Source organism: Gossypium hirsutum, chromosome D08, assembly GCF_007990345.1.
Source record: "Gossypium hirsutum isolate 1008001.06 chromosome D08, Gossypium_hirsutum_v2.1, whole genome shotgun sequence".
Lineage (NCBI taxonomy): Eukaryota > Viridiplantae > Streptophyta > Magnoliopsida > Malvales > Malvaceae > Gossypium > Gossypium hirsutum.
In genome coordinates this window covers 68,636,185-68,651,200 of record NC_053444.1, presented here as the reverse complement: position 1 = coordinate 68,651,200, position 15,016 = coordinate 68,636,185, and the positions used below count along the sequence as shown (strand labels likewise).

Genomic DNA, 15,016 nt, shown 5'->3' with positions numbered 1-15,016 from the left:
ATGTTATTCCAAAAATATAATAATGGAAAAAAATAATATGATAACTATATTGGTAAATGAAGAGTAAAGTACACTAACAATCACTCAATTTTTATTTCAATAACAAAGCAGTCACTCAACTTTAGAAAAATGACAAATCAGTTACTAACATTATCGAAAAGTGACAAAACAGTTACCCATTAACATTTTCTATTACAGGCCTAACGGAACAGATGACATGGTTAGTTAACTTGCCACATTGGACATGAGGAGCAGAAGGGTCTTATTCTTCTTCAACTAACCACTAGAAGTAAAAAATTGTTAAACAAAACCTATGGCATTTTTAAGATTGCTGACCCTTACCACTGCCATAGCCTTTGTCGCTGCCTCTGCTTTGCTTGTCGCCTTTGTTTTCTCTTATTCTTCCTCCTCTCGCAAATCTTCTCATTTCCCCAAGCAACCAACAACCTAATTTCTTTTTCATTTACAGTCAATAGTCCTTTCTATTTCCTCCTACTTCCTTTTCACATTCCAAACAACCAATATAACTAAAAAAGAAAAGCATGAGAAAAAAAATTAAAACAAAAGAAAGAAATTAACTTATACCAAAAACAAACAAAACTCACCATCAACAGTGATGTTTTGAGCCTCACAAACAACACGTCTAACTCGACACGAATACTAAATCACCGATCTGGATGACTAAGCCGGTGACGTTGACTTGGGTTTAATCTTGAGACCACGAAATTTTGAAAACCTAATGGATGTTCTTCGATCAAAAAGAAAAAAAAGAATGGGCTGATGCAACAACACTGGTCGGAACAGTGGAGGAAGCCATGGGAAGAAGAAAATATTCAGAGGAAAAAGTTGGAGATTTCGAAGAGAGTGATGGATTAGATTATAGTTAAAAAGGAGAGATTTTTGGATGAAATTTATTGATTAATTTATTGATTATGTGTGTCTTAATATAATTTAGTGAGAACTTATTGACTTATACAATATCGAAGAATCAAATACAAACTTTAATCTAATGAAATTTGAATTTAATGAAATTTTGTTAATAATTTATCAATTAATTTTTTATTATTGAATTTGTTAAGTATGACTCATATTTTCAGTCAAATTTGAGAAATAATCTTTTAGTTAAACTCTGTTTATTTGTTTCAGTCAAACACTGATTAGTTTATAATATTTTATTATTATTTGACATATGAATTTAGCCTATAAATAGGCTCTTGTACAACCTTAGAAAATACACCTATTAGATTAGAACTCATAACACATTCAGAGAATTTTGTGTTTACGTTTTGAGGGTTCTTTGTTTTTCGGGTTTTCAGGGTTTAGTTTTATCTCCATCTTTTGTACTCTTCATTCTTTTACCATTATAGTAAAATTATCTTTGCCCGTGGTTTTTTATCCTCTTTGGAGGGTTTTTCCACGTTAAATTTGTGTGTTCATCTTCTCAATTTTTACTTGTTTGTTGCTTAATCGGGACGATCCTAACAAGTGGTATCAGAGTTAGTTCAATTTTCATAGATCAGCCCATTCAGATATGACAACAACAAGATTTGAAATTGAGAAGTTCGATGGTGAGACAAATTTCAATCTGTGGCAAGTTCGGACGATGGCAATTCTAGTTCAATCCGGTTTGAAAAAGGTTGTTACCGGGAAAAAGCCTGAGAATCTAAATAAAACAGAATGGGAAGAGCTTGATGAAAAGGCCTTATCTGTAATCCAGTTGTGCCTCGCGAATACAGTATTGCAGGAGGTTAGAAACTCTTTATGCCACTAAGTCTTTGGCTAACCGTTTAGTGTTGAAACAACGTCTATTTACGTTTCGCATGAACGAATGTGAGCTTCTTAGAGATCACATCAGTCAATTCATTACTCTTTTAAATGATTTAAAGAACGTTGAGGTTAATATTGATGATGAAGATCAAGCTATGCTATTATTATGCTATTTACCCTCTTCATACAAGTATTTCAGGGAGACCCTGATTTATGGCAGAGACAAAATCTCGTTCGAAGATGTGAAGGGTCATTTGTTGAGTAGAGACAAACTCGACAATGAGCTTCACTTGGATAGCAAGGTAGATAGGCAAGCTTCCGTTTTGGTAGCATCAAAGAAACGAGACAAAATGTGTCGCTATTGTAAAAAGTTAGGTCACGTCAAAGCAGATTGTTATAAATTGTGAAATAAAAGAGCTGCTGAGAGTAACGAGGAAGATGTAGCTGATGCTAATTTGGCCAATGAAAGCGGTGATGATTTTTTGTTAGTGTCAACGAGCGATAACTCCAAGCTCACGTCCGAGTGGATCCTAGATTTGGGATGTTCTTTCCACATGTGTCCCAATAGAGAATGGTTCTCTACATACAGTTCGGTTGAAGGTGGAGTTGTGCGCATGGGAAACGATTCATCTAGTAAGATAATTGGTATTGGTACTGTTAAAATTAGGATACACGATGGGACGATTAGGACACTCTCAGATGTCAGGTATGTGCCTGATTTACGAAAGAATCTCATCTCCTTAAGTATTTTAGACTTGAAAGGATGCAGAATCAACATCGAGTCAAGCGGCATTAAAGTATCTCGTGGAGCTCTCGTTTTGTTAAAAGGTAAAAGAACTGGCAGTCTTTATATTCTGGAAGGTTCTACAGTGACTGGTGAAATCGGATGTCCCTCATCCGTTACAGAGTCGAAGTCAACTCATTTGGAGCAGAGGCAACTTGGTCATAGGAGGGAAAAATGTATGACCGTTTCGTTGAAGAGAGGTTCTCTTTTGGATGCAGGTTTTGAAAAGTTAGGGCACTGTGTTTGTGAAAATCAGACCCGGGTTAGTTTTGATTTGGCAGTGTGCAAGTCGAAGGCTAGAAGTCTTCTAGTTTCTAAGCACAGATTCGACTCAGTTAATTCCCTGTATAGTTCAAGATAGGCTCGTGGCGGGCTTTGGCAAAGATGGCGTTGTGGAAATATGAGTCAAGGTGGAGATTTGTTAAGTATGACTCCTATTTTCAGTCAAATTTGAGAAATAATCTTTTAGTTAAACTCTGTTTATTTGTTTCAGTCAAACACTGATTAATTTAGATTATTTTATTATTATTTGACATATGAATTTACCCTATAAATAGGCTCTTGTACAACTTTAGAAAATACACCCATTAGATTCGAACTCATAACACATTCAGAGAATTTTGTGTTTACGTTTTGAGGGTTCTTTGTTTTTCGGGTTTTTGGGGGTTTAGTTTTATCTCCATCTTTTGTACTCTTCATTCTTGCCATTATAGTAAAATTATCTTTGCCCGTGGTTTTTTTATCCTTTTTGGAGGAGTTTTTCCACGTTAAATTTGTGTGTTCATCTTCTCAATTTCTTCTGCTATTTTTACTTGTTTGTTGCTTAATCGGGACGATCCTAACAGAATTAAATATGTAAAAAATTTAAATTCTTGAAATTTAAAGTAGAGGGATTAATCAATTGAACAATGGGTGGAATGGCAGAGGATTTGTTCAAAACTTCAATTAACATTAGCCCCAAGTTTGATTATTGGAAAATCAATTAGGAAAGTAAATAAGAAATTAGTGCTTGCAAGCTACTCGAGTTTAATTAAAAAAAACTTTCGATTTAATAATTATCAACCTGAAGCTATTAGTTGGGTTGAATTTGAACTTTTCATTTTTAATATATATTTTAAATATTTCATATTTAATTTACATTATCGAGTAGAGTTTGAGCTTGAATATGTATGATCTTAATCAAGTTGGAGCTTGAGTACGAATATTGATAAACAATCTTAATTGAGCTCGAGCCGATAATCGAGCTTTGGATTTCAAGTTGAGTTTAAACTCGAATTGTCAATATTCAGGCTCGTCTTGATTACACCTTAAACCCAACCCCTATCTCTTATAAAAAGAAAAAGAAGGATTAAATTTCAAATTTTCAAAGAGTATAGGGATTTGGGACAAAATTAGATCATTAAATTTAAAAAAAGTTTTTGCAACTGACTTCAAGTTATCATATAAAAAATAAAATTTCAAAATTTCAAAGAGTATAGAGACTTGGGTGAAAATTAGACCATCAAATTAAAAAAAGTTTTTGCAACTGGCTTCAAGTTCTCTTTTAAAAAAATTAATTTCAAATTTTCAAGAGTGCAGGGACTTGGGGAAAAATTATACCATCAAATTAAAAAAAAAAGTTTTTGCAATTGACTTCAACTCTTTAATAAGACTTCCTCCGAAGTCACTTGTTTTTATTTATTTGATAAAAAAATTATTTTATTTTCCATCAAAACAAACATCTCTTCCCCCATAAAAGCTTCCTTAAAAACCATGACTGTTGCATTTTTCCCACTTGTTTCTACTAACCCCAATTATGCCTTTGCTTTCACCACACAATCACCAGCCATTGATCCAAAGGAAGCAAAGTTTTGGGTCTTTGGAAATGGTGAATATGGAGCTGGATAAACAGCTTGATCTTCAACAACCTTTTGGTGTGGATTATGGGAAGCTTGAAAATGGCCTTGTTTATTATGTTAAATGTAATCCTAAGCCCAGAAAAAGAGCTTCGCTCGCTCTTGCTGTTAAAGTCGGGTTAGTTTCCTCTTTGATCTTCTAATGTTCCTTCTTTGATTCGTGTTTTTTTTGTGTTTAAGTGTCTGCAATTTTGTTTGTTTTTGGAGAAATCTGGGATTATTGTTGTATTTTCTGAATCTGATCTGTTATTGGTGGAAGTCAACCCTTACAGTTGTTAGTGATAAACACATAAATTTGAATATTGATAAATTATTGAATTATTAATTTCTGTTAATTTATTGCATATAATCATTGAATTGTTTATTTTTACTAATTAATTATATATAAATAATTGGATAGTTGATTTTCTAGTAATACTATTTGATTGGCTCATTTTTGGTATGGCAAAGTGAAGAGATTAATAATTGTACTTTTTAAAAAAAGTTTTTCCCCTGACCAGCTATAAAATTAAAGTTAATCAATTGAAATAGATGTAGATAATAAGGTATTTAAGCTGCTGCAATGAGTAGTATGTTTAGTTTACTAGCGTTTCTTTGGACTTTGGTTTGATTCAATTATCAAATTTTTAGCTCAGCATTTGATTGGTCAGGACTCGGGTCTTTAAAGTTCCTCAATCATTTTCTTCCTTTTTCTCAGAATCAGATTTACTTTTTTGCTTGAATCTTGACTTTATAGTCAATTTGGTGGGTCGAGTTGATTTTTGGTTGGCTCAATCTAGATTGAGTTAATTTGGTTTTAAAATTTCCAGTCATTTCAGGTTTGGGTGGTTTCAAGATTGGATAGTTCGGGTTTGAACTTGGTTCTTTTTTATCATGTCATTATTGGTTCTGGTCATTTGAAGTTTGAATCATTTCGTTTGCTTGTTCAAGCTATTTTGGGTTTGGATTGTTTCATGTTTGGTCAGTTTTAAGTTCGGTTTTAGGTTGAATAGGTTTGAGTTGTTGACTTTTTATGGTCACATCAGTTTGGGTCTGAGTTGATCAGATTGAGTTTTTGGATTTTGATTAGAGTTGACAGGTCTATGACTGTACAAAATAATATAAAATAATGTTATTCAGATTGTGAGTATCGGATGGGGATATGTGTTTCAATACGGGTTTATTCAAAATTTGTTTCCTTTTTCATATATTTGTTGGAGGATCTCTTCATATTACGAACTTGTTGGATATGGCCAGGTATATGAAACATTATAAAAATGAAGAGTTAGAGCAAAATAGATATATAGAAAACTATAAGACTGATTTATGGGGTTGATGACAGCTCGATTTTAGAAGAGGAATATGAGCGTGGAGTTGCTCACATAGTTGAGCATCTAGCCTTCTCTGCCACAAAGAAATACACAAACCACAACATTGTTAAATTTCTTGAAAGCATCGGAGCCGAATTTGGGCCTTGTCAGAATGCAGTAACATCCTTTGATGAGACTATATACAAGTTGTTGATCCCCATTGACAAGCCTGAGCTCTTATCTGAAGCCATTCAAGTCCTAGCTGAGTTTAGTTCAGAGGTATCAATTAATTGATATTTATTTTTGTAATTCTCATCTATGTTACTCGGATTTGGGTAATGAGTATGGTTCCGATACCGACATATTCAATTTTCTCTTCTAAATTTGTGAGTTGTGATTTACAGATTCGGCTCTCGAAAGATGATTTGGAGAAAGAAAGGGGAGCAGTTATGGAAGAGTATAGAGATAATAGAAATGCCAATGGAAGGATACTTGATGCATATTGGACATTGATGATGGAAGGGTCCAAGGTAAAGCTATGGAGTCTAAATCCAATATTTTCTTTTATGAACATCATTTATTTCAATTAAAGAACTTATCAAAGAAATATTGTCATTCAAATGTAAAAATGAATCAATGAATTTATCCATTTGGTGCTTTTCAAATGCCAGATACAGTCGCATAAAAAGATATTTGAAAGAATTTCAACATTAAACATCATCTAATCATTATTGCCATTTCATATTTCACCAATTAAGTATGCCACTATGTAAGGGTCTATGTTAATCAGATTTAAATGTGAATGTCAGATATGGGTCATATCTCATACACATGTTTATGTATCTATTGTACATGAGTGTCAGGCATGACATGTATGAATAAGCATTCAGCATGGATATGCTCAATTCTTTGTATGTTTTTTTGTATATGTGATCATACGCTTGAATCTGTGTCCAAATATGTGTTGACCACCAGTGATGGACAAGGATACTTAAAAGAAAATGAAGACTTAGAGCAAAACAGAAGAGTACTGCTGCATGCATCATGCAGAGTCCTTAATGTTCTTGAGCAAGTAGTTTTAAACCCTTTCGACTTGTCTCACGAGTTCTGAACCCTGGTTAACTGCAGTATGCTGATCGATCACCTATTGGACTGGAAAATGTAATAAAAACCGTTTCTTCTCAAACTTTGAAGAAATTTTATCAAAAATGGTACCATCTATGCAATATGGCAGTGATTGCTGTTGGAGATTTCTCTGATACAAAGGTTGGTCTTTGCTAATTGCAAACTTCTCCTACTTGAATTACCAATTGTGTGAAATTAATGAACTTTTTGTCTTTCTATCTAGAGTGTCATTGAGTTAATAAAAACTCATTTTGGGCATAAATACTCAGCATTGGACCCTCCATCAATACCTCATTTTAAAGTTCCTTCTCACGAGGATCCTCGCTTTTCATATTTTGTGGAACCTGAAGCATCTGGGGTTAGTAAACTCTTAATCCTTTAAACTTTTTCATGCATGCAAACATGCATGTCTATATGTATGGATGAATGTGTTATGCATTTGTTGATGAGAATGTTTGTTTGAAAAAGTGTGCAGTGATGATTAGCAATAAAATGCAAGTAGATGAATTAAAGACAATGAAAGACTATAGAGAAATGCTTGTGAAATCCATGTTCCGAATCGCTCTAAATCGAAGGTTGTTTCGAATTTCCCGAAGAAAGGATCCGCCCTATTTCTCGTGTTCAGTTGCTTCATATGTTCTTGTTCGCAATTTAAAGGCTTATATAATGAGTTCATCTTGTAAAGAGAAGGGGACTTTGGAGGCCCTTGAGTCCATGCTTATTGAGGTCTGCCATTATTCTCCTTCAACATTCTGATTTTGCTTATTTCTTTCTTTTTGTTTTCTTCACTGCCTTTTCTGATGCATTGTATTGCAGGTTGCAAGAGTACGTCTACATGGATTTTCGGAACGGGAAATATCCGTTGTTCGAGATCTACTAATGTCGAGTATTGAATCCGCATATTTGGAACGTGATCAAATTGAATCAACTAGCTTGCGATATGAATATTCACAGGTGTGACCAATTCGATCTCCAATGAGGTTTTTTAATTTATTCAATTTAAACCAAAACCAGCAGCATATGGAATAATGGAAAGGTACTAAATCTTCATTTTTTGTTTTTGTTTTTTTTTTGCAGCACTTCACTCACAATAAACCCATTATTGGGATTGAATATGAAGCTCAGCTCCAAAAATCTATTCTCCCTGGTCAGTGAAATGTTCTGACATTCTTAATTTTTTCTGTTTTTAGGCATTTAAAAAGAAGAAAATAAATGAAATCTCATATCATATATTGTTCAATTCATGGTTTTATCTTACATAGATATATTAGCATCAGAGGTATCCAAGTTTGCTGAGAAATTATGGACATCATGTAGCTGTGTCATACAGATAGTTGAACCACAAGCTTTTGCTTCTGTTGATGACATGAAAAATATTGTCATGAAGATCAACAAGCTTGAGAATGAAAGGAGCATTTCTCCTTGGGATGATGAACAAATTCCCGAAGAAATTGTCAGTTTAAAGCCAAACATAGGGTAAAGTTATATTCTATCTTGTTCTAGCTGTTTGATTTCCTTGAAGTACATTTGTCTAGCACCCATGTCCATCACATATTCAGACATAGATATGGGGACGTATTCCCATATCCAGAACTTGCACCCAAATCCAAGTAATGTAGGTATTACACAACTGTGAACTCAAGCTCTAAACCTATGATCATATGCTGAAATAATATCTATGTTGGACTATTTATTTTTCTGCGTAAGTATGTGTTCGATACGTATTTGGACATGGTACAGGGTATGAACCATTGATCCCTCAAATATATCAAAAATAAATTGAGTATACCTTTATCAGATGTACATCCATATTTGAGCCTCATCTCGAGTCCGGGTAACTTAGCTTCTAAGATTTACTAAGTGCTTCTAGACTTAGCCAGCCTACTCCACTGTCTGATTATGGCCCTGTTTTGTACTTTATGAACTGTTGTAGAGAAACCTAAATTAATGAATGGGATGATATTTTAACCAATTTTAGCTTAACGAATTGTCAGTGCCTTTCTAAATGAGCTTTTATTTTCTCAAAAAAAAAAAAAGAAAAGAGCTTTTATTATTTAATCTGAATTTATTATTTACTTCAGGAACATTGTTCAGCAGCGTGAACATGAAAATATTGGAGCTACTGAATTGATTCTATCCAATGGCATGCATGTTTGCTATAAGTGTACAGATTTCTTTAATGACCAGGTAAACTTTCTCGGTTTCTCTACCCCTGGCAGTATCAGTAGTTAGAAATAGACTATATTGCTCCTACTCTTCATTTTACTTGAAATATTTGAATAGCTGTAAGTTTTAACCCTCTAAAAACCTTTCAAATGCATAGAAAAACTTAGAAAGAAAATTAAATATACTCATATAGGACACATAACCATGCTTCATTTTGCTTGAAGTGCCCGTTTCTACAATGTATTAGGACACGAGTGTGAAGATATGACCCTCCAAAAACAGAAACACACAAAATTAAATATACCCGTTCTTCATTTTGCTTGAAGTACTTGTCTCAATGCATACAACATGGGTGTAGAGATATGATCTTTTAAATACACAGATAAACTTAGAAAAAATATTAAACATTCCCATGTCGAACATATACCTATATTCGGCATTCACATCCAAGTTCAAGAAAACAGGAAACACAATCAGTTTTGTCAGAAAATAGTGAATTTGAATCCTAAGCACCATAGTACTTTCCAAATACCATTTAATTTCTTGGACTTCAAAGCATGACTCTGACTTTATTTGATTATCAGTTGATGTGAACCGTATAACTTTTACAGTGTTGTTTCAATAGGTTCTTTTCACAGGTTTCTCCTATGGTGGTTTATCTGAACTCCCAGAAAACAAATATTTTTCATCTTCAATGGGATCAACAATTGCAGAGGAAATTGGCATGTATGGTCATAGACCTTCAGTGTTAATGGATATGCTAGCTGGTAAGAGAGTTGATGTGGATGTAGAAGTCAGATCCTACAAGAGATCTTTTTATGGTGATTGTTCGCCCTTTTACTTGGAAACTGCCTTTCAGGTTTGCTTTATTAGATGTTTAACAGTGAAATTGTTGGTTTTTAGTTCTTTTTGTCTTCTTAATTTTAAAATATTATTTGATCAATTATCTATGTTGTCACGACGCTTCATTTTCTTTGAAGTACCTTTGTTTGACTTTCATGTCCGACACATATCAGGACATGGGTATGGGGATATGATGAACTCCAAAACCCCCTTCAAATACACAAAAAACTAAAAAAAATGTAAACTTACCTGTATTCAACTACGTGTCAAACACGGATACTTCAAAGATGCATCATATACATCAACAAAGCAAATAACAAAACACATCATTCACTAGATTCATGCCCTCTTGTTTTCTAAGCTTAAAGTTGCAAGGATTTCTTGATTTTGTAGTTTCTGATTATCCCTATTCTGGCAGCTTGTTTACCAACTATTTACAACAGAAGTAACACCAGATGATGAAGTCATTAAAAGAGTGATGCAAGTGAAAGAAGAAACAATTCTTGCTCGAGAAAGGGATCCCTATACTTCATTTTCTAACCGGGCTAGGGAGATCAACTATGGGAACTCTTACTTTTTCCGGGTATGAATGATTAGTTGCTACCTTATTCCGACTCTTTCTTTTTACTGAAGTATCCTTGTTTGACAATGGTATGGAAATATGTCCCCCAGAGGACCTACGAATACATGGAAATGCTTAGAAAAAATTTGAACATACCTGTGTCAGGCTGTATCCAACACTCATACTGAAGTCTTGAGTAATGTAGATTAATTGTCTTGAATTTTATTTGTAACTTAAGATTTAATTTTGATTGGCAGCCTTTTGGAATAAGTGATCTTCAAAAAGTCGATCCATTAAAAGCATGCGAGTATTTCAATACTTGCTTTAAGGATCCATCGACTTTTACTGTTGTAATTGTTGGGAAAATCAATCCCACAGTTACAGTTCCTTTAATACTGAAGTATTTGGTAAGTTAAATATTCTTTTTTTCAATATCCCCCATTCCAAGAATTCATAAAATCATTATTATGTTATGAGCTCTTGATTTTTGTCCATGCAGGGTGGAATTGGAAAGCCTCCTGAACCTATTTTCCATTTTAACTGTGATCGCATCAAGAGCTTACCTTTCAAATTTCCCAAATCCATGACTAGGTAAGTGAAGTTCATTATGTTGCTTCGAGTCCTCATTCTACTTGAAATACCCATGTCTGACACATTCAGAGATGGGTGTTGAGACATGACCCTCCAAAGAACCTTCAAATACGTAGAAGAACATACCTATGTTGGATATATACAGATATCTAATACTCACACTCAGTCCAAGTAATGGAGGAGGTTCATGTCCGTTGATAACAGTTTCATGGAGCTCAAATTATGTCCGACATATAGTCGGACATAGGTATAGAGATATAATTCCGTGTTAGACATATACCCATATCCAACACTTACACCCAAGACCTAGTAACAAGGTTAATGTCCAATGATAACAGTTTCATGGAGCTTACACTGTATGCATCTTCTGATACGTGATGTGCTTGTAGGGAGGTCGTATGCAGTCCCATGATAGAAGCTCAATGTATGGTCCGGATATGCTTTCCTATAGAACTGAAGCATGGAACTATGGTTTGTTAGCCTTCTTCCAGTTGATCTATTTGAAGCTTCATTAATGGAAACCTGATTCCATTATTGACTTGTTTGATATATTTCTTTTGGAACAATCAATTTGCAGGAGGAAGAGATTCATTATACTGGGTTTCTAGCCAAACTACTAGAAACAAAACTACTGCAGCTTCTCCGATTCAAACATGGCCAGGTACGGTGTACCATTATATCTATGTTGCTTCAATTCTCTCTTTGAAGTACCCATGTTTGAAAATTGTTTTTGACACATTGGTAAGGGGATATGACTTCAAAGGATCCTCTAAATACATTGAAAAACTTAGAAAAATCTAATCATTTTCGTGTTGGATACATATCCAAGTGTATTTCCATTTCAGAGCATCATTTGTCTTATTCAATAGCCTTGTATTTTGTGTGAACAATATTTTTCACTGTGTTCCCAGATCTATTCTGCAAGTGTTTCGGAATTCATTCATGGTGATCTGCCATGTCTAACCGGAGATATTGGTGGTGACATTCAAATTGATTTTTCCTGTGATCCAAAAATTTCCTTGAAGCTGGTAGGTATCTCAACCTATGTTGTTCAGACTTTCATTTTTGTTAGAGTACCCATATTCGACATTCATGTCCGATACATTTACGGAAATGGGTATACGGACATGATTTTCTAAAGACCCACCAAATACATGGAAAAACTTACATACCCGTATCTGACACTCTTACTCAATCCCGAGTAACATATGACCAAAATATCAATCATCTCAAATATTCAATTTGCGCAATATTTTTTTAACAGGTTGATATGGCTTTGAATGAAATATTACGTCTTCAAGAGGAGGGACCTGCAGATCAAGATGTTGAAACCATACTCGAAATCGAACAGAGAGCCCATGAAAATGGATTGCAGGTTAAATTTCTTCTACTTTATGCATTCAACATTTATTACATTTAGCAATCAATATAAGTAAAGAATCCTAAACCTACATCTTTTACCTTACCAATGAAACAAGTTATCTTCATTTCTATCGTTGCTCTGACTTTTCATTTTGCTTTAAGGACCCGCATTTGATGCTCGTATTTGACGTCTATTTTAAGAATTCTCTAAATATATGAATAACCTTGGAAAAAATTGAATATACCCGAGTCTGAGTAACTTAGCTTCATCTAATCTATCTCCTCTTAATGTTTGCACCTTGTTTTGTGAACTAACTTGGTCTTACACCTTTTAGGAGAACTATTACTGGCTTAATCTGATTCTCGGCAGTTATCAGTCACGGATTTATTCCGGCGATATCGGAACTTCTTTCAAGGTCAGTGGAAGGACAGGGGAAAGGTTACAAATACTCAAATTCGAATCCAAGTAAAATACAAAGGATTACTAACTTTTTTTTTTCATTTGTGTGATGCAGATTCTAGATGAAACGCGTTCAAAAGTTAGAAAATCGCTGACATCATTAACGATGCAATTGGCGCTACGGCGGATAATGCCTTGCAACAATCCGCACACTGTTGTGATTCTAATGCCCCAAACATCATGGTTTAAGAGGATAAAGTCATTTTCACAATGGACCCTTCATGGGATCGATATGAAGGTTAGTCATCTCACCATTTTCCCCACTATTAACTATGACTACGAGTAGGGAAGGTAACAGGTTGGATATATGCATTTTTCTATGATATCCGGATTTGAGTATCATCTAAATCCTCGATATTCATTGTCATCCAAGCACTTTTTTAGCACCATGACACAGTCTCTAGACTTTCAATACACCCAAATGATTAGAAGTTTCCCTTTTGGTATAGATATTGGGATTCGTACCCCAAATATGTTGGATGCCATCTTTTAAAGATAGTTGGATGAATCAATCGAAAGAAGTCCCATTCGAGCACATTTTTAGCGCTGTGACACATTCTCTCAATTTTCAGTACACTCAAATGATTAAAAGTTTCCCTTTTGGTACAGATATTGGGATTCGACCCCAAATCTGTTGGGTGTCATCTTTTAAAGGTGGCTAAATGAATCACTCGAAATAAGTCCCATCCGAGCCCATTTTTAGCACCACGACACATTCTCTGAGTTTTCAATACACCCAAATGATTAAAACTTTCCCTTATTGTATAGATATTGGGATTCAAACCCCATATATGTCGAATGCCATCTTTTAAAGGTGACTGGATGAATCAATCGAAATAAATCCCATCTGAGCACACGACACTTTTCAATACGCCCCAAATGATTAAAAGTTTCCCTTTTGGTATAGATATTGGTTTCCGAACCCCATATATATCTGATGCCATCTTTTAAAGGTAACTGAATGAATCAATCGAAATAAATCCCGGGTCCGGGTTCTTGCTTTTCTTTCATTTTGACCATTTTTTTCCCTAGTATCTGATCTCATTTATAATTTTTCTAAAACTAAACATTTCAACTAGCTTTTTTAATGCATTGAATCAAACAAAACATGCTGTTTTTGTTGGGCAGATTTTAGCAGCCATTGCTGGTTTCACAGTTTTAGCTCTCAGTTTGAAGAGATATTCAAAGAGATCTTAGAAGGAAAAAAAAACTGCACACAAAATGCTTCCAGCAAGTTAATAAATGTGAAGAAATAGGGTTTCATTTCCACCATATTGATATTCATTACCAGAGAGATTGAATGGATTCAACAACTTCGTGTAATTTTTTTGTGTCGGGATCGTATTTGTAGTTTCGATATTTTTCCAGTAATTTGTATTGTGTAATTCTTTTAAGACATTAGCGTATTCATATCGTGTTTGTATTATTCTTTCGTGTGGGGTTTAATAGTCAGGTTTAGCCAAAACCATGAATTTCATACTCATTGTTTGTAGTAATTCTTTCATACTGCAATATCATACTGATAAATTTTAAAATAAAATAATGAAGCATATATTTGTTTGGTTATGATTTTATATTTGTATTATATAGTTTAATTATTGTTTTATTTCCTATATTACAGTTGGGATTTGATTTTTATATTTTAATTTCACTTTGAACATTATAAATCCGTGTATTCCTATGGCTATTGTAGCAAGATAGGATTTTGACTAATGGGAAGCGAGTTCGACGGAATATGTCTTGAAGGCCACTGTGTTCAATGTGGATATCTGATGGATACTAGTTTACATGCTTTACGGGATTGTGAGTTCTCAAAAGCAATGTGGAAGGCGGTGATTCCTAACTTAGCAAGGAATAATTTCTTCTCCACAAACTTAAATTTATGGTTAAACGAGAACTTGTCATTGGAATGAAGGAAATTGGTTGACTGAATTTGCAATTCTATGTTGGTTGTTACGGAAATGCCGAAACAATTTCATCTTCAATAATAGTCACAATATTGTTTATGTTGTTGTAGATACAAGTTTAGCCTGGACTGAGAGCTTTGTAAACTTATAATCATGTGAGCTACATCGCATTCAAATGGCATCAGGTGATCATTGGAGAAAGGCAGAGAAAGGATGGGTTAAGTTGAATATAGATGGTGCATTTTCGAAAAGTATTAACATTGCT

At 34.2% G+C, this 15,016-nt stretch overlaps 1 protein-coding gene across 1 annotated transcript; it reads left to right on the top strand.

Moving 5' to 3' along the window:
* Positions 1 to 4,230: 4,230 nt before the first annotated feature.
* Positions 4,231 to 14,410, top strand: LOC107932875 (zinc protease PQQL-like). The gene is made up of 21 exons (XM_016864993.2): positions 4,231 to 4,564; positions 5,768 to 6,014; positions 6,140 to 6,265; positions 6,864 to 7,001; positions 7,084 to 7,218; positions 7,329 to 7,586; positions 7,677 to 7,814; positions 7,938 to 8,007; positions 8,123 to 8,336; positions 8,942 to 9,047; positions 9,652 to 9,885; positions 10,288 to 10,452; positions 10,689 to 10,838; positions 10,931 to 11,022; positions 11,412 to 11,493; positions 11,600 to 11,683; positions 11,934 to 12,050; positions 12,287 to 12,397; positions 12,720 to 12,800; positions 12,900 to 13,082; positions 13,973 to 14,410. Exons 1-21 carry the CDS (start codon positions 4,347 to 4,349, stop codon positions 14,039 to 14,041), a joined length of 3,018 nt encoding a protein of 1,005 aa, XP_016720482.1. The 5' UTR covers positions 4,231 to 4,346; the 3' UTR covers positions 14,042 to 14,410.
* Positions 14,411 to 15,016: the final 606 nt, after the last annotated feature.